General features: G+C 42.6%; 1 protein-coding gene across 1 annotated transcript in view; it reads right to left on the bottom strand.

Moving 5' to 3' along the window:
• Nucleotides 1-20,543, bottom strand: part of dlgap3 (discs, large (Drosophila) homolog-associated protein 3) — a 93,116-nt gene that overhangs the window by 11,205 nt on the left and 61,368 nt on the right. The window contains exons 3-7 of the mRNA XM_039605131.1: nucleotides 14,266-15,422; nucleotides 6,216-6,430; nucleotides 3,280-3,382; nucleotides 2,099-2,315; nucleotides 305-843 (exon numbers count right to left, since the gene is read on the bottom strand). Of these exons, the coding sequence (XP_039461065.1) occupies nucleotides 305-843; nucleotides 2,099-2,315; nucleotides 3,280-3,382; nucleotides 6,216-6,430; nucleotides 14,266-15,348 (2,157 nt within the window). The 5' untranslated portion in view covers nucleotides 15,349-15,422. The remainder of the gene's footprint in view (nucleotides 1-304; nucleotides 844-2,098; nucleotides 2,316-3,279; nucleotides 3,383-6,215; nucleotides 6,431-14,265; nucleotides 15,423-20,543) is intronic.

Below are 20,543 nucleotides of genomic sequence, written 5' to 3' on the forward strand. Positions count from 1 at the left end.
GGGCTGGAGTGCAGTGATTAGTTCACAGCCTTTAACTGTGCAAACTACTGCGCCTTCATCAGAGGCTCCAAACATCTGCTCGTTCGGGCTCGGTACATGTGAGGATTTGTTGCTTTTTGAAGTTTGTATCACTGCAAATCAAATTTGGATTTGTGGACAAAGAATGCAGTTTAACCAAAACAAGCAATGTGAAGACTTGCAGTTTTCATTATTTTCTATCATCTTTTAGAGAGCCTAATTCAAATAAATGAAAATAAAAAACTGGCAGAAGACAGTAAAGGCATATTTTGGGTTTTCCTCTCACCTGCACAGCTATGGACGGCCTCCACTTTCTGACAGCACGCCCTTCGTCCTGCCCTCCAGCTTTACTCAGCATGATGCTGTTCTGAGGCAGAGAGGCTGATTTCCCCAGACTGCCTCCCACTCTGCCGTCCCTCTCTCTTGCTGGCCTCGGCGGTCCCTCCAGAAGGCTGTCAGCTGAGCTGCTGTGTTTGGCCCTCACCCCGACTCCAGGACCTCCTCCATAGGGCACCAGCTCTCTTGAGCCCCGAACCCCGTCCAGGCTCTCTGCGGAGTTGCTGTGCTGTCGGGAACGCCCGGGTCCGCTGCCGGTGTAGTAGCCTCCTCTGGAGGTGCGGCCCGATGGCCCGTCAGAGTTACCTAGGTCCACGGAGTTGCTGTGCTGCTTGGGGCGTCCAGGACCGGAGCTTGAGACCAACTGCCCGCTGCTCTGGAAGTAGGCATCTTGGGTGGACTCTGTGCTGCTCTGGGCTCGCACCGACAGTGAAGACTTCGACATGCGGGGTGGGAGTGGAGGAGGAGCACCTTTACGATAAGGAAAGACTGAAGTGTCAGAAGAGCAGGGGAAAAGGAAGACAAAGGCACAGTGGGCTGTTAAAAGCAAAATGGGTAATATATCAACAGGGAGCGGGGGAGGTCGATACTTACAAAAGGGACAGACTGGAAGGAGAATGTGACAGGAAAGTTAAGGAGTGAAAAAAAAATAGGAAAGCGGTTGACATAAAGAGGCAAACAAACATGGAAAGGTGGAGAGAAAAACGATAAAGCCATTAAGAATTACTGCCAGTGTAAGATGGAAGAGGAAAGATACAAAAGTGCAACTTCTTTGCATTAAAAAACAGCTTTTAGTATAAATTTCAGTGAGTGGCAGGGAGGGATGCACTGGAAAAGACAGACATGATAGCGAAGCAAAAACCTCTTCCCCGCAGCTAATTTAACTCTTAAGAAGACAAAGCCTTTTCCTGAGAGCAATATTTAAGAAAGACATGCACGATCTGTCTCCCTCACAGTTTCTTTAAATATATATTTGAACAGAGTTTATTTTCAGAGTGCAAAGCTGCTCACTCCAAAGCTGTAACCCACCCTGTGTTGTGTGTTGTGTGACTTGGTGTACCGGGGAGGGGTCTGTGCTGAACGTGGATAACACTTCACAGAGGCTTTAGGAAACACTGGATGGATTTTGTGGCAAATAAAAACAGCTGAATATTAGGCTTAAGCATTATTGGGAAGACTTGTCAAAGCAAACATCATCAAGAGTGAAACCAAAAGACAGAGACAAAAAGGCAGCTGGAGACACTGAGCTATCATCATAATCACATGGGTTCCTGTACCTATTTCTGAGCCTGTGAAACCTGCAATCAGACAGGGGAGGGTGATCGGAGAGAGATGAGATACAAAGGCAAGGCAGAGATGGCAGAGAACAAAGAGCATGCACAAATGTAATACACACACACACACACACATATACAGCTGAGCCTATGGCATGCATATGTACGCACAAACACGGAGGAGGAGAGGGGTAAAAAACAGAGCTCATTAGAGGTTGAAAGAATAGCGAAGAAAAGAAAAGGCTGTATATTAAAAATGGATGCAGCTGTGCAACGAGTGTGTGTGCACGTTTGTGTGTGTGCATGAATTTGCTTTTGTCAACGTAAATGCACACAGCCTGTCATAAAGTTTCATCTCCCACTGTGTCTCCCGCCGCGCTGCCGCCACATAAAAGGCAGCCGCGCATTCAAACGCTCCACAGAGACACCCCAGACTTTTGCATACTGGTGGACTCAAACCGCACACTCACCGGCCCCGCCCTTGATGCTTCCCTGGGGGCCAGACATGGAGAAGACGGAGAGACAGTCGTCATCCTGGGAACATCCGGCCTGGATGGCGCGAACGTAGCTGTGGCTGCGAGTGCGGAACACTCCTGGAAGATCCAGCGCCTCGACAGCTTGAGACTCCACCTCCCCGAACATGGTCCCACACACGGCTTCGAACTGACGGTTTAACGTCTCTCCGAGCTGGAGGATGAGCGGGAAGGTGCAGGGGATGAGAGTTCCTACATCAGTACTTGTCTTACAGATGTCAGATGCACAATTTATATCCCCAAAGAAACTGTCTGTTGAAAGTTTGTGAACCCATTTTTGTCATTTTCTACACAAATATAATCTACAAAGTCATTGCAGTTTAACACAAGTCCTAAAGAAATTTAAGTTAGATTCTAGTCATTGAGGACATTTTGTTCATGACAAATATCCTGATGTAAGTCAGATTTTTTCTGTGACATACTTCACAGTCGAGTGAAACCTCCTTTGGAGGGTAACGGTGGTCTTGAATTGGCGTTTATACACATAATCTGTCAGACTGTGGACTGGATTGATTAATTTACAAAGCTTAATCTGAGGTCCTCAGAAACCACCTTTGTCCCAGTCATGATAGATCCCATTTTCATTCCATTGACTGAAATTCCCTGATCTAATTTCAGCTTCAAATTAACTGCTAATCGTCAATGTTCACGCTCTTCACGCTCTCACAGACATGCACTATCGGATCGTTTTCCTCAATAAACGAATGACCAGATCAAATCGAGCTTAACGTTAGCTCGGTGCAGCTCAGGCGAAATCCACAATGCCAGCCCACATCAGCTAATGCCTCCACTGATGCCATTCTGAACATTAACATCTCATAAAATATGCACTGTTTAAGCTGCTTCAGCCTTCCCACAGTTGAAGACATCTGAAGATGCCTTGCAATTCACCTTCATCCCATTTATGCCTTTCATGCTGTATCTGATGTAATCAACGTCAAATCCATTGTCATCCGTGCCTGCTTTGTTCTGTACCTCGCTGGCTTACGTATTTCGTGTTTGCACCCGGAAGGACAGGAAGGTCTCAGAACAGATCTCTTAGGTCATATTTATGTAGAAAAACAGGCGATTCTAGGGACGGTTTACACACTTCAAAGCCTCACCCTGCTGTTCGTTACCTGTGTGCTGGTCAAAGAGCGGGTGTAGCTACGGGAGCGGGTGTGGGTCTTGGGTGTGGTTCGGCTGTTAGGGTAAGAATCTGTACACTGTTTACACGAGTGCCTGGAATAAACACAAGCATAAATGTTAGTACTGATTCTTTGTTGTGGCTGTTTACACGTCCGCCATTCACGTTGCTATTTTTATCAAAAAAATGTTTGCAACACAAACAGACCACCATTTGGTGAGCCATCAAATAAAAATTCACTGTATCATGTGTCATAACTGAGCCAGCTGGAGTCATTTTCCGTGCTGTGACGGTGCATTTCCATGCCAATTAGGGAACTATCATTTTTGTTCATTTTATATGAAAAATAAAATCTGAACATTGCAGCAGTTATTATGATGTTCAAGCAGAGCTACAGTTAAATGTGAAAAGGTTCCCAAGGCTGCCTATGTGAAAGTATTTACTGCATAATGTAAGAACATTAACGTCCTTTTTCGGTTTCTTTCCTCATAAGCTGAAATCCGCTGGTGTTATCTTTTTACTGATGTTTACAGCAAGCTCTGGAATAATTTAGTTTAATAATTCAGTTTATGGTCTGAAATCTTCATTTGTCTAAATAAATGGTGCTTGAATGTTACTGAAATGCGTCTTTATATATTTCTTAAAGGGTTACGCACTCAGTTTCACACAGAGTGTGAAATCATGTGTACAGAGCACAGTGTGCCTCATCCTAGCTGATGTTTATTGTCCTCTGTGTTCTTTGATTGGCCCACTTGTTAAGTGCTTGCTATTAGGGCATTGCTGGGTCACTGAGTTTCTATCTATAATCTCCAGAGTATTTACACTGGCGGAAACAATGATTTGATCGCCTGTTAAATTTGTAAGTCTGCTCACTTACAAAGAAATGAACAGTCTCATTTTTATGTTTGCTTCATTTGAATGAAGAGAGACAGAACATCAACCAAAAATCTGGAAAAAAATTATATACAAGTTAAAAATTGATTTACATGTCACTGAGTGAAATAAGTATTTGATCACCAATCAAAACATGACTTAGTACTTGGTGGAGAAACTCTTGTTGGCCAACGCAGCAGTGAGATGTTGTAGTTGGTCACCAGGTTTGCACACAGCTCAGGATTTTGTTCACTCGTGTCTAAAGAAACCTGCTAAATCAAAGCTCTGCAGATTTTCTATACGACTGAGGTCTGAAGACTCGCGAGACCACTCCATGGCATTAATGTGCTTCTTCTTCAGCCACTCATTTATTTTGGGTTATTGTCATGCTTGAAGACCCACCCATGACCTATCGTCAGTGTTCTGGCTAAAGAAAGGAGGTTCTTGTCCAAGATTTGATGGTACATGGCCCCATGCATTTAGTCTCAACAGGACTACCTGTATAAATAAAGGTCAAATAAAGTAAAACAAAAAAATCTACTGCCCCCTCAATGAGCAGATGCCAAATGATGATGATGCCAAAGAGTTTGACTTTGACTTCTTCTGACCACAGCACTCTCTCCCAAGTCTTCGCTGAATCATTTAGATGTTCACTTACAAACTTGAGACGGGCCTGCTCCTTTGCCTTCTCGAGGAGTCGCACCTTGTGAGCAACATTTGTGACTGTGGTCTCAGCTGCCTTCACATCATTAACATGCTCCTCTTGTGTAGTTTTGTTCTGATCCACCACCTTTCTCACGATCATCCTCACCCCATGAGGCAAGCTCTTACATGGAGCTTCAGACAGAATCTGATTGATGGTCATTTTATATTTCTTCCATTTCCAAATAATGGCACCAGCAGTTGTCACCATCCTGACATGCTTATTGTGGATGGTCCTGTAGCAGGTCTACAATCTTGTCTCTGATGTGCTTTAAACATCTCCTTGGTCGTCCCCAAGGTGGTGGGGAAGATGGAATTTAAGAAACTGATTCTATGGAGAGGTTTGTTTTAGACACATAACAAGCTGAGAACAGGTGTATCTGTAAGTGATTGATTAATCGTAATCTGTTCGACACGAGCATACACACAGACTTCAAATATTTGACTCAATAACATGCATTTCAGTTCATAAAGTTTATGTAATGTGTTTTTTTCTGGATTTTTGGTTGATATTCTGTCTCCCCATTAAAATGAAACCACCATAAAATTAAAGACTGTTTGTTTATTTGTACGTGAACAAACTTAGAAATTGAACAGGGATCAATCTTCCCTCGCTGTACCCTCCTTTATTTACTTTAACGAAACAGATCTGAATTTTCTAAGTCTGAAAGGATCTTTTTAAAGTCTGAAATTAACAGTTATCCCAAAATGTGTTTGGAAACATCAGATTTTTATCATATTACAAACTGAAAATAAAGATTTTGGATAGCAGGGTTTTTCTAAGGAGGGAGACTTAGACTGTCTAAAAGATTTTATGAAGCTATGAGAAAAAATTATCCAATGGTTTTGTATTTTCACCCACACTGTGGAAAATAATGTTGTCCACATTTAAAGAGTGAGCCTTAAAGGCACAATCAAACAGTGCTGTGTATTTAAGCTGCAACCTCTTATAAAGTTATAGAAAAGGAATGAATTCTAAAAACAAACCAAAAAAAAAAAAGCAGTAAAGTAACATAATGCAAAAATCCTCCTGTGGGGAAATGTTCGGATAAACAGCAACCATCCAAACTAGGACTAACTTGCTATTTTGTTTTTCTGTATTTTGTTCCAGGTTGTTGTTTTTTTCCTTTGTCATCCCAGTGCTGTCTGTTTCTGTATTTTATTGTTTACTTCTGTCACATCTGTGCAATTCCTATTTGATATGCTATGCTGCTTTTGCACTGCTTAAAAAAAAGACAACCAAACTAAACCAAATAAACTTGTTTTTTATGGTTTTTGAAAGCAGAGAGGTGACTCGAGGGTAAATACAAGTATTTCAGCATGAATATAAAAGCTGAATTTGTGCCATCTGACCTTTGATCCATGCTGATAGAGCGTCTGAAGGCTTCCCTCTGGGCGATCAGCGTGGATTTGGGCGAGGCTTTGGGACTCGTGTCCGAGTCAGCGCTGTCATCGTCACCCATGGCTTTGATGTAGCTGCCACTCCGCATGCGACGGCAAGGAATCTCCCCTCCGCTGTCAGCTGCTCCGCCGCCGCTATAACCACCTCCCCAGTCTTCTGAAGGGACCTGAGGCACATCCACATCCACCCAAACATTCACATGATCACCATTAAACTGACCAACTAGTACTGATCTGAAATTGCAACAGGTTGTGAGTAAAAATGTAACAACCATGTGGGACCAACATGGTTTTAGTAGGTTAAACAATTAAATGCGTTAAAAGTAAGTATGCATTCCTCTTCTACACCCACTGTTAAGGGAAAAGGAATTAGTCATGATGTGAATTAATCAACGCCGAGATATTGAAGATGTTTTCCACTGCACTGTTTGCAGTTTCTTCTCAATATCTGCTGTCAAGATCCGAAGGCTTCTCAAAACAGAAATATATTTCTTAATCGAAAAATATTTCACACCTCGAATGGTAAAAGGTTTATTTAGCAGCACAGTTCTGGCCCACGTGCACACAGTGTTGGGTTGGAGGGCAAACACAACCGAAAAGTCAACTGCACTCGTGCACACACGCTCACATGCACACATATGCATACATGAGTAATGATGTTAGAGAAAGAGAGAATAGGATGAAGGGACTTACAGAGAGAGAGAAACTCTGACAGCTGGAAAAACACTGACGCAGAGAAGGAAAAACAACGTAAGCTCAAAAGCCGACAGACGGAGAGCAAATAAATAAAAACAGAGAAAAACAGGTAGACAAGAGAGAGAGGGCAGCAGACAGGAGTGGCGACATGGAGTGGGAGAAAGACATGAACGCGGTGGCAAAAACACAAAACAGAAGACGCAATTTAACAGACGAGCAAATGATTCTGATGGGAAAACAACACACACAGCAGTGCAGTCAAGACAAGACACTAAAGGGTAAGACAACACAGAGAGAAATATTAAGAATCAATGAAATAAACCCCAAGAATTACGCTGACATGTTCCCACTGTTGCCCTAATTTAATACATGAAGGCGTTAGCACACCCAGGAAGAGATCACAGAGTGTCAGTGAAGTTTTGCAAATTCAGCAATTACAGGCAACCCCAAAGTGACTGATTATCATGTGGAACTACTCCAAAGTTGGGAAGTGAAGTCAAGCATGAAACACATCACAAATCTGAGTTTTTTTTTGCCTTTAACACTTCGAAAATGACCTTTTGTTTACTTTGGAGAAATAATACAACATAAAACAACACATTAAAAAAATTCTAATCAGACAACCTCAGCTAACTGATTAGCATTGAGATTCAGTCTGGAGCTGCTTTATTGGTCTCAAATTACACAAAGCATGAAAGATGTCTTGACTGGTATTTTCTCATCTATTTTCTAAATGTGTGTTGTGCTGATGTGAGGCACATGCTACATGCTAAAGTAGCATTTGGCCAGTCTTTCACTCAAAAACCTAAAACAAAGAACTACAGGAGGCTAATAATGGCACTATATGCTTAGACACCACTCTACATTAAATTATTAATTATTCCACAGTGTGTCTTTTGTCCCATCTCCCTCCTCTCACCCCCAACCGGTTGCCACTAATGGCTACTTCTGCCTAAGCCTGGTTCTGCCAGGCTGTTATAAGCAAGTTTTTCCTTTGCACTCTCGCCAAGTGCTTGATCACAGAGCGTTATCTGATTGTTTTCTCTGTATTATTGTAGCGTCTTTACCTTATAATATAAAGCCTCTCGAGGCGACTGCTGTTTTGATTTGGCACTATATAAATAAAATAAAATTGAAGTGAATCAATAACCAAATAATCAGACATTTAAATTTCTAGTACAGAGAGAGTTTTGGTGACAATGGGCTGATCTTTGTTTAGCCTTCAGCGCCACATGTCAGGAGCTGTGCACAGGTTCATGTTGGAAACTAACAACAACGGCTCAACACTCTGGAGATATTTTCATGACCATAAAAGACAGCACAATGTAGTAAAGTTTATATTTATGGTCCAAGTATTATACATCAATATACTAATTAATTAATAACTCGTTAAATGTATAGACTATTATCTCCAAAAAGTTGAATCTATTCATCTGGACGTAGCGTTTTGTGGGAGAAACGTTTCGTCACTCATCCAAGTGACTTCTTCAGTCTCAGCTGACTGCAGGTTTCCCCAAACCTTATAAACCTTATAGACTATTATGTATTTATTTTTGTTAGGAAAGTCTAAAGACTAACTTGATGTTGCCTTACACATAAAAAATATAAGATATTCAGCCAAAACCCAGAACTGATCTGAAAAATCTCAGTAGAGCTGATGAGAAATGCAGAATTAGGTGATCAGGTCACGGGGGGTTTCTCGCCACGAATGACCCCTTATGTTGACAAACGCAGCTTTAATTAGCATCATAGCTCGTGAGTATAGCTATTAACCTCGCACATAACATGCTATTATTGTGGAGGACCACTCACTTTGATATGTGTGTTTATATATGTGTGTGTGTGTTCACTCGTACTACTTCTTTCACAGTATGAGGAGAGTTTTCCACCATCCACACACTAACAGCAGCTGTTTTGGCTGAAGGACCTCTCAGCCTTTCATTTTAGTTTTCATTTTTTTGTAAACGCTGTCAGGTGCAGCTTCATATACAAGCATGTGACCGACACCTACACCCAGACACACACATAGCCAAGGCCCCGGGGTTTGGCATCCAGCTGAGTGTGTGTTTTTAAGGTCATCACTTAAAAGATGATTCAGCCTAATCTCGTGATCCCTGTGGCCTTCCACTATCTCTCTCATTTCCTCAAACGCCCCTTTCTCTCCTCTTCTTGCTTTGCCCCTTGGCTACCATCACCTCTTTTATCTCTTTTCTATCCCTGAGCTTGCTTTACCGTCTCTAGGTCCCTCTGCATTCGTCTTTTCTAACACTCTTTGTCCCTCACTGCTTTGCTCTTCTTTTCATTCCTTTTACTCCATATTCAGCGTTTTTTTCCTCGGCCCTCTTTTCTTTTTTAATCATTTTTTATCTATCACACACAGGCTGAGGGGAAGGTGAGAGGCTCAGGGAACGGAGAGCATCAGGTTCTGATGCCACACATTGTGATTGGCGTTGACGCCATGGGGGAAAGTTTACACATGTCCCTTTGCCTCTGACCGCTGACTGGCAAAGATTCACTTACATTTATTGCTAGTCGGACCTGACTCTTTGCAGGAAACCTGTGTAAGTATTAGCTTGTATGTACATGTTTGTATTTTTTTACACATGGAAATAACATACAGCAGGTAGACTGACCCTGCAACGAGTGAGGGAGTGCTGTAGCATACTTGACCATGTGCTTTATGCTTCCAGGTGCTATAAAAACTACTTTGTCAGTGCTTTGTAGAGCATTTTTCTTAATGTGGACCAACCTACATTTAGCTCTTCACTTTTGACTGTTTGCATAAATCCAGCAGATGTAGAGCCAATTTATAATTCAGTCATAACATGGAGAAATTCAAAGTTTAATCTAGTGTGGAGGTGAAAGGTTTGAAGATGAAAGCGAGGCTGTCGATTTATTGACTGACCTCAGTCCTGACCCTCACCTGCAGCTAGAGGTAGTGACCAAAAGAATAACAAGTTAGACTAGAAAGAAAGATCCACATTGTGGCTGCTCAATTTCAATTTAATTAAATGCAGAAATGAATTTAAAATCCTTCTCTTCACATACAAAGTTCTGAAAGATCAGCACCCATCGTATCTTAAACACCTCATATTACAATGTTACCTCAATAGAGGACTTTGCTGTCACAGTTCAGGCTTACTTGTGGTTCCTAGAGTTTCCAAAATATAAAATAGTGCTACTCCTCAGCCTCCTAGGTGATTTTCAGAAATCAGGTCATTGAGAATCGAACTTGTCAGAGACTTTTAGTAGTTGCACCTACAGTATGAATTTCATAATCCTACGACAGCTCATTTTTGAGTTATCACGTTCACAAAAATGGGCGCTCATGCCACTCGCCTGCATGGCAGGGTGACGACAATAGCCCATCAGCCTTTTATGGCTTAGGGGTAAAAATGTGCGGCCGAGCTATCAGATACACTATATGGATAGAAGTACAGTGCCACCTAAATATCACACCATAGGAGGTGCTCAGCCAAACCCATGCTATGAAGCACCCGGCACACAGTTTTTGTGCTGATGTTAATGTAAGAGGAAGTCTGGAGCTCTGCAGTTAGTGAGTAAGGAGAGCATTGCCAAACTTTATACACTTTGCATCGACTGCGCTCTGGTCTGACTCACTTTGGTTGAATTGCTGTGGTTCCTAAATGTTTCCACTTTGCAATTATACTAATTACAGTTGATTGTGGAATACCTAGGAGGGAAGATATTTCACAAAGTGGTTTATTACAGTGCTGGCATCCTGTTGAAGCACCACAATCAAATTAAATTAGCACTTTAGAATGACCGATTCTTTCACAAATGTTTGTAAAGGCAGGGTGCTTGGTTTTCCAGACCTGTGGAAATGGGATTTCTTCTTTTGGCTTTTCTTTCATGTCGCCACAGCAGATCACCTCCCACCATCCTGTCCTGTCCCTTACACTCTCTTCCTTCATGCCAACCCTCTGCATGTCTTCTTTCACTAGAGCACTTCTGTGCATATAGTGATACAGACCCCTCTGTTGTTGATCTGGATTCCACTTTGGGTACTTTTAAGATTAGGCCTGAAACTCTCTGATTTTGATAAACCTAATGTTGGTACTGTATCAGTTGATCCTGATCCCAATTTTACATGTCAATAAGTTTGTGTCTACTCTCTTCTTTCCCCTCAGTCCCACAGGGAGGGAAGGCAGATGGCTGCCCCTCCCTGAGCTGTCGGTGGTCTCTTCCTGTTAAAAAGCAGTTCTTCCTTCTCTCTATGGCGAAGTGCTCATTCACAGGTGAACATCTGATGGTTGTTGTTCTCTTACTAATATTGCAGAGTCTTTACATTACAATATAAATTATTTGCCAGTCTCTCATGAAAAGTGCCACCTTTTATACACAAGTAATAGAGTTTAAAGGCAGCTGTTGGGTGTATGATATCTGCTCTTGCTTTCTCAGGCAGTTTCAATTTGGAGTTGTTGCACCTGTGCTGCTGTTAGTCCTGACATTTCATCCTGGTGAAACAGACCTGAACAGCTTTATATCTGCAGCTCCAGTGAGCTGTCTGCTCTGAAGCCGTGGATCAATCTGGCCTGCCCTGGCACATCTAAGCCAGGCACAAAATTCACTCAACACACTGTCTCTCCACGCCTCCCAAAACCACCAGTGACACCTGGAGATACGAGAAAAGCTGCAGCAAGGGAAGTTCATTTCGTGTCCTAAGGGGAGAATGTGATGGTAGCCTAAAGCACGGGGTAAACTGTGTGGGGTTTGTCCTCAGAAAAGCACGAACACACAGACGACCCTGCTCTCTCTGTCTCCTCTATCAGCAGACCTCAGCTGTGTCTAAAGGATGAGAGTTGGAAAAACACCAGGGACTCCTGTGGCTACCTGCTGTTTCCGTAGAAACACAGCCTGCATGGCAGCTCTACCTCAACACAGCTGGAGGTTTCTGAGCTCGTGCGTGTTTGTGTGCGTGCGTGTGTGTGCTCTCTGAGATGCCACTGTAACAGCCAATAACAGCCTTTAATTAACCTTTTCTGCCGTTTTAGGAGATAAAATGAGTGAACGGGTTCTCTGAAAATTGCATGCGGCAGATTCAAGTTACAGCGTGTTGACAGGAGGCAGGTAAGTGACTGTTGTAAGGGACAGGTAAATAACACGGTGGGTGATGATGATTATTGTTTTCTGACTCACAGCAAAATGCCAGGAGAGTCCATCTGGCCTCTTAGACAGACATTTAACCAAGAGAAATCTGTACTTTTCACTTGATTTTTTGAAACTTTTATTTATGAAAAAGGGTTTTTCATGCTTTTGAAAAATTGTTGTTCATTTTCCCATTAATCCAAAGGCTTTACCACAAGGATCGTACCCATCTTTGTTTGTATTTTCTTCTTCCAATTTGCTTTTTTGAGCTTTTGAAACTACACTTCCAATATTTCTTAGAATTAAACAAAAATTGCCCATGTTGCTATTAAAGGTGTGTTTCTATAGCAGGAAAATGAAATTTTGAGTAACTGAATAACTTTACTTGCGTATTCAACTGGAAAAAACAGGGTCTAAATCAAAATTGTAGGGACAATGGTTGCCTTTCTTTCGTCAAAACAATTAACCTTTGGAGGGACAAAGCCTAAATTAAAATCAATGGGTATTTTACCTCCCCAGCAGTCACTGCTCAGTGGGTAAAACTTTAGAAACTTAAGGATGGGCTTGTAGACCTAAACTTTTCTGATTGGCCACTTGAGCAATCAGAAAAGCTCTACAAAGCAGTCTGTCTTTGTCGTCTTTGACAAAGACAAAGATGACAAAGACATCTTACTTGAAGGAGTACCACAGAGATTACTATTTTCACACATACACTGTGCATTCACTACTAGATGCAATAAATAAAAAAAACTAGTGCTCTGCAGTGAGAAAACTGATATTATTTTCTATGTAATATTTTTTCAGCTCTGCACCTTCCTCACATGATGGTGAGGTAGTGTGTGGACTTTTTCCTTTTTTTTTTTTAAACGTTTAGCCAATTAGCCCATTAAAGCATAAGCTATAACTGGATAGGCTATAGGTCAAATTTCCGTCTGGTGGTCAATAAGGAGAAAACACAGACAGGCTATAGGAGAAATGTCAACTTAGCACGTCGGCAAGTGTAAACTGTCAGCATCTGACAGAGCCTACAGTCCTGCCTCCTGGGGAAGATCTTGGTTGTGGTGTAGCAGTGCTAGTACTATTAGACCGGGGAAATCTGGAAGCTGGCTTCACCCTCTGACATTATTTGTAGAAGAAAATGTGTATTATATTGAACAATTTCCTATAGTTAAGGGTATTTGATGCTCCCCAGAGAAAGGCAGAGAAAACTAAATCGCTTGCCACTTATCACCACTGAACCTTGGAACCTTCTGGGAGACTGAGTTTTAACTTTAAAGACATCAAATATTCCAAAGAATGCTAGGGGGAGATGCCAATCATGGCAGCATGTTTTCAATTTATTTATATTAAAGCACGGGTTTCATACCTTAAATCATATCTATTGGGGTGTCTAGAACATAACATAAAAGTAGTAATTAAAAAAACAAAACAAAACAAAAGGAATACAGGGTATACTTGTGCTGTATATTCTTTGCCTGTGGCAAATTGTTGCCTTGGGCTCGTGGACATGATAATCCATCCATGGAGAAAGTAAATGTCCAAGGCTGTCAGATCACTAAATCATCTTTAACCTGCCAGCTTCCAAATACAAAGTCTGTATGACGTCCAATTGAGCCAATTTACACGATGTGAAAAAAGCTGAAGGTAGTTTATGCAGTTTTGTTGAATTCACAGCGAGTAAGTGGTAAGCAACACCCTCACTTAAATCAAAGTGTTTCCAGTACTGACATGTGGCTGTGTGCTACATGTGTTATTTTCTGATTGTTTCACAGCAGTTATGTTCTAAAGCACAGCTATACAAGCCCATACTTCCTCACAAGCCTGTGGGAAGGCACTGCATTGACAGATTTTGTGTTATAACTGAAGAGCAGGCTTCATCTTGTCTAGATGAACCGTGTGTGTGTGTCTGTACTGGCTGTCAAATATACACATGGAGATGCAACACAGACTGAGAGCAGAGGCAGCAGATGTGAGATGTTCGACACGTTTTTACAAAGTCCCGTACACAATAACAGTTGCCGTTATGGCAGCGGACTAATTAGCCTAATCTTCAAGGGTCTGAGACAGTGGAAACAGAAAAACAAAAGTTCAAGACAATCTTTTCATTACTTAAAAAGAAGTTTGTTTTTTTTTTGCTTAACACCAAACCACATATATATTTGATTACACATTTGCTGATATGTAGGGACAGACACACCTGGAGATAGTGGAAGGTCCTCTCCTTGAGCTTGCTCTCAATGGGCACCAGGGCTTTGTCATAGGCTCCTCCTCTGGTAGAAGGATACACCTCTCTAGCCTGACTCACTGTCATGGCTGACCAGGTGCTCCTCTTCAGGGAGTGACCATGATGCCCGTGGTGTCCTCCTCCTCCCTCACTCCCCACCAGAGCCATTGTTGTGCAGGCCATGCACTCCCCAGACCCCGGTCCGCCGCCTCGTTCCTTGGGCTTCTTCATGGTGAGCTCCTGAATGGCAGCATCCAGGCTCTCATGTCCTCTGGGATACCCCGGTCTACCCCCACCTACCAAGTAGCTGCTGTCACTGTCGAGGTTGTCATCGGAGCTCCACCAGCCTGCTGTCCGGCTGCGGTGGCGTCTGCCTGACTCATGCCGCGAGTCTCCACTCTTGCTACGTTCTCGAGACTTGTTCCTCCTTGTGGAGCGAGACTGGTGGCCTGAGTAGTGGCCCTCCTCCCCTCCACTCCTGTGGCCCCCGCCTCTCTCGCTCCGGTAGTCCCCTCCTCCCCTCGTACCGTTGTACTCCCGTTTGGATGGCGCTTCCAGGGAATGGGACTTGGCAAAGAGGCGCTGCACCGAATTGACCAAGTGGCGTATGCGCGAAGGGCTCTCACTGCGTTGCTCAGCACCCCCACTGGCAGTGCGCTGGTATTGCAGTGTGTGGAAGCCATCATGATGGAAGGGCACCTGCTTCTCAAACTGGTCGATCATGTTTGAGGGCATGCGGTGCATCTTCCCCCCGTGGCCTGAGGATAGGCACTCTTCACAAGAGTCAAATGACTGGAGAGGTGGGTGCTGGTTGGGGTGGGAGCGGGGAAAGGTTCCTCCTCCAGAGTGACTATGGGAGTGTGAGCGGGAGTGGTGCCTCTCCAGCGCCAGGGCCTCAACCGGACCTCCTCCGGGGTAAAAGTGGCCATCGCTGTGACCGTGGTAGTAGTCTCTGCCTGGACCGTCACAGTCATCAGGCGCGCAGTGGCAGGGACCTCCTCCGCCACCACCCGAGGAATGCTGAGACATGCTCCGGCTGACATGGTACCCTTTCATAGGCGCCGGGGCATGGTGTGCCGTCCGGGCCGAAAGGGGGCGCTGTGGGCGTGACAGGGCTGCACCTCACTCACCTGGTGAGAAAAACAAGAAATAATGTGAAGACATTTTATTTAAGTGTAGCAAAGGAACAACGATTGCAATGTTGTAGACTGTTTGGATGAGAGTTATTTTTTTGTCTAATTAGGCCTCTCATACCTGTGAGAAAGGACTAAGACCTCAAAGGGATGTTTTTTTATAAAACTTTGAGTACAGGTATAAGGTAAGATTAGAGGCACACATATGGGAGGTGCAGTGTGGGACATTTGTGGTAGGAAGTAGATTTTGTTGATTGATGTCAGGATTATTTTCTTTCTTCGTTTTAATGGATGCATGAATTGAAAGTGAAAACAATACTTTGTTTTTTTCTGATTAACATTTTTATTGATGTTCCACTTCATTTTTTACCCAACCAAAGACAAAACAGAGCAAAAGCGAACATTCATCCGGCGGCTGCAATAAGCGGCCGGAGACAGCTTTCCTCTTCTTATTCATCTCTAAGACTGCAGGGCTGATAAATCAAGGATATTAGCCTTTCTTTCTCTCTCAGCGTGTATCTTCAGTTGTTCCTCTCCCTCTCTCTAACAGCTTTTGCTCCTCTTTGACATTTATCGTTTTATTCATCAGCCCAGCGCTCCGTGTTGTCTGTCGTTTTCTCCATCCAGGCCTGCAGGGAGTCTTTGAGCATTCCTGTGATTTAAAGCCGAGGAAAGCAGGTTGTATATTGATTACCTGCATCCTAATGCAAAGGAGCTAGAGAGTGGCTGCAAGCATCCAAGCATACTGCAGAGGGATTTCGGCAGGTGATTATCAAATGAACAGCAATGTCATATCCACGGGACTAGGTGAAAACCAACCCTACTGTTGCCTCGAGAGGATGAAAGAGTAGCGGGATGATGGGATCCTCTCCACAAAGCTAATGTAGGACCTGAAACTAGTACCTTGTTAAGCAGCAGTAAAACCTAAGTAAAAGTAAACAGAATGTAAACAGGATGAAGGCTATCTCTGGGTTTCCTTTCTTCTCATGGCATGGATAACAACTGAGATTACATTCCAAATGTAGTAATCATGCATTTCATTGGACTGGCATTAATTGCTGCTGGTGTAATCACATCCTCTATTAACCACTTCTCCACTAACTATATAATGAATCACGGGCACACAGCCTGTTCATAATGCACACGAGCATTTGCCATCATTTCTAAATTTGATTAAATTGAGATTGAATTACTCGATGCGAGCCAATATCGAGCTGCTCGGCTGGATGGGATTCACTGAGCTCCTGCGAGTGTATTTGCACTTGTGTTTGCCGGCTTTCACGCCGAGATGAGAGATAGGGGACAGATGCTGGGATAATCATTAAATAGAGCGTGGCCTGTTTGCCTTGATTGGCTGAATGAGAGCTGCCACCCAGAAAGCTCACCCACATCCAGCCGTGTCATTGGTGTGGCCGTGACGATGGACCTCTCCAAGTCAGCGTCCAACCATGGACAGATTTTAGACAGCTGTGCCACCTGGGCGGACCGAGCCACCTCTCATTAACTCTGTGGCTTTGTGATCATTTGACTGCCAAAAAATAAAACCTGTAAGCATTTTCCTTTTTGACAAGATATAAGCAGTGCACAATTCCTGCGGGGAAATGCAACAATGCTGCCATTACTGTGCAATACTCTGCATGTTGCAGTCAAAACAACAAAAGCCCAGGAGCTAATAATGACAGTAAAGTCAGTACCTGTGACATTATGAATTATTATCATCTTCCTTTTGTCGTTCTATCCCTCATTCCATGGTTGTGTGTTTGTGTTGCTTCCAGCAGGAGTATTTCGAGGATTTTTAAAAATCAGGTGGATAATGGTGAGCCCTTAAAAAATACTTGAAAATTTTGATAGTGGGCAGATCTTGTGTCTCCATAAACATGAATTAGAAGATGGGACTGCCCTATAACAACATACTTGTAATACTGAAGCACAAGATTTAACCTGGAGGTAATAGAGCTAACAAAATGCACTCTGGTTCTGTTAATTTGTAGTCTTTCAGCTACACTGGTAATAAAAAAAGTGGTGTTTTGGGTCCCATAATTAGCACAAACATTTCAGTCCAAACCAATATAGTTTAGATGAGTATTCAACATTATATAACCATACTTAAAAAGATTCATCGAGAAGGAGAACTACTAATACTACCACACAGTCAAGATAGTATCCATCTTGGTTGAACAATGGGACGGTCTAAGGAGCTTAGTGAACATTTAAGAAGGAGAATGATAGACTCACATCAGTTTGTAAAGTCTCTTGGAGTGATTTCTAAACAACTGCAGATTCCAGGATCATCATTACAATTAATTCTATGTAGGTACAAGTTATTCAGATATATCCCCAGTTTGCCAAGGACTGGAAGAAGACCTAAACTGTCACCCTCAAATGAGAGGAAATTGGTTAGGATGTTCAAGAACAACCCAGGAACCACCAAGGCTCAAGCCTGCCATGGACTGAGAACTGCTGGAACACCAGCATCACTGACCACTGTGAAATGGGTTTTACAGTGGCCAGTGATGCTGGCCACTGTAAAACACTGTAAAGAAGAAAGAAGTCCTTTTCCCAAAATTGACGCCTTCAAGCTGGATTGAAATTTAGAGCTTCCCACATGAATAAACCAAACGCCTACTGGAATAAAGTTTGATGGTGAGATGAGACAAAGATCGAGCTTTTTACCCTGATTGTTTGCATGTTTGGAGGCTTTCAGACCTAAGAACACTGTACCAACTGTCAAGCATGGTGACAGTAGCATCATGGGCTGGGGCTGTTTAGCTGCCAGTGGTACCAGTACATTGCACCAAAGAATAAGGGAGAAAGAGGACTCCCTTCTTCAAATTCTTCAACCTCACCTCAAGTCAACAGCTAGATGATTGAAACTTGGACACAATTGGGTGCCTCTACTGGGCAATACTCCTAAACACACATCAGTTTTGTTTGGAATGCAGAAAGCAGACTAACCTTAAGCTTCTTGGTCTGGTCTGAAAACCAAAAAGTTTAAATGAACATTAACAATTGAAGCAATGTTCAGAAAATATAGCAGCTAACATTGGGTACTAGTAAGGCCCCAGTAAAACAGGCTTGGAGACTCGTTGGCAACCATTGGTCTCCCCAACCGACTGTGAGTGATTGCTGAGAGCTGCTGTGAAATTGATTGTTAAGCTCTAGTCACACAGGCCTAAAGACCAATCAACGATCCCATCGTGAAAACCTTGAGAATGATGGCAGCACCATCATTATCTACTATGTTATCACTCTGTGACAAAATGGAGGCTAACATAGCATTTAGACGCAAACGCATTGGTAGTGCTGTAGCAGCTTGAACACAAACATCAATTTCTTCTATCATAAGTATACAAGTCAGATAACACCAAGGATCTCTTGTGTATTCTGTTTTACATATAAAAATAAATGTTGATATTTCATGTTTTAACAGCGATTCAACGTTGAATCTGAATTCAATATCAAATAACTTATTGAGAAAGATATTTTATGCAGTGTGTTGTACTAGCAGACTGCAAAGTGAGCACCACCACTCTGCCTGAAGGAGTAAATTAAACCATGTTCTGTTTATTATGAAGTCTTTGGCTTTGGAGCAAGCTGCTGGCTGGGAGCTGTCAATCACAATGACACACACACACACACTGAATATGTGGCTGTGCACACACACACACCAAAAGGAAACATATGCACACACAGACCGCTAAGATAGTAAGGTATGAAAGACACATCTGAACTTTGGCTGTCACTTTCTCTTTATTTCCTTCTGTCTCTCCCTTTCACTTCTTCTCTCTCTCTTCTAGTCTCTCTTTCTGACCTACTTCTATCCATCCTCCAGTCATGTCTCTCCCTCCCCAGCTCCTTGTTTTTTCTTCTTCATTTTTAAACTTGTCAGGATGTCTGGCCCTCTGCATGTCAGCACTATGTGTTGAGTTAATTACAAAGTTTGCTTCCATTCTTCATCTCATGGCCTCTGCCATCCATCAGTGTTCTCTTCTGTGCATGTCTTCTGAGATAACTGAGGCATGATAGCATTATTTACACAAATGTTACACAACAAATACAAAAGAGTTTCAAGGTGCTTCTCCATTATTTCTCCAAAGTGTTTTCAACACTCTTCAAATTAAAATCAAACTAAATGCCACTATTTAAACTGATTATATGCACTTTCTCTGTTTTTCCCATTTGTCTTTACCAGCTAAGACATCATGATAGGTATTATTTTCATTTTTTGCATGCGTGTATGTTCTGATGGCACGTTTAAGCAGTGTAGCCTGGAGTGCACCTTACCCGAAAAGTAACTACATGTTGCGAGCACGCAGAGCTAAACAGCTGTGATTGATCTGCTTCACAGAAGCATGCCTTGTAAACACAGTATATTGATTAGCAGAGGGAAAACGCCTCGCTGAAACAAACTGTAAAAGGCTCTAATTGCATCTACATTGCCCACAATGCCAATGCCATAGCTACTATTCTGTCAGTGTTGAAGTATGCCACATTTGTTGTTTTTTCAGTCCTGACAGCAAGTGAATAGTTTCCAGTCTGTCATGAAGTCTTGTCTCTTTAGTAAAAGTGAACATGATCAGCTCAGGTTCACTCCTGATGGACTGAAAGCAACGCCAAAGAAATGCAAACAATAACAAAGCCAATACGGTAGTGACTCAACTCAGGGTTGCAAATAAAGATTTTTTTGTGGACTGATTTTGTCGCCGGGGCAGGATCGCCAAAACTTTTTAGGGGACTATTTCAGATGAAAACAAAGGTTGACCTTGGAAATGGAAACAGGCACTGGAAACTTTGCACCCTTTCCCAACTTCTTGTCTTGCACTTGTAACTTTAAATTTGACCTATGTCTGTTTTTTTCATTTTTTTTAAGTCTCTGATGGATTGGATCGTAGAACCGGATGGCAGTGCAGCTGGTGCGATGGTTTCTAGTTTGTGTTTTCCTTCAGTAATTCTATTACTGTTTGGTAACCTTCCCCCTCCTTTCAGCGTAGGCAGAAATATTCAGTAACTGCTCAGTTGGAGCCGTACAACACGCTGCTATTGTTTAACACTGCTTGGCATCGAAGTGATTGTTACAGAGGCTTTAGTCTGGAGCTGTTTCATTTTAAATATTCATGC

The sequence above is a fragment of the Oreochromis aureus genome, linkage group 22 (genome assembly GCF_013358895.1).
Source record: "Oreochromis aureus strain Israel breed Guangdong linkage group 22, ZZ_aureus, whole genome shotgun sequence".
NCBI classification, from domain to species: Eukaryota; Metazoa; Chordata; class Actinopteri; order Cichliformes; family Cichlidae; genus Oreochromis; species Oreochromis aureus.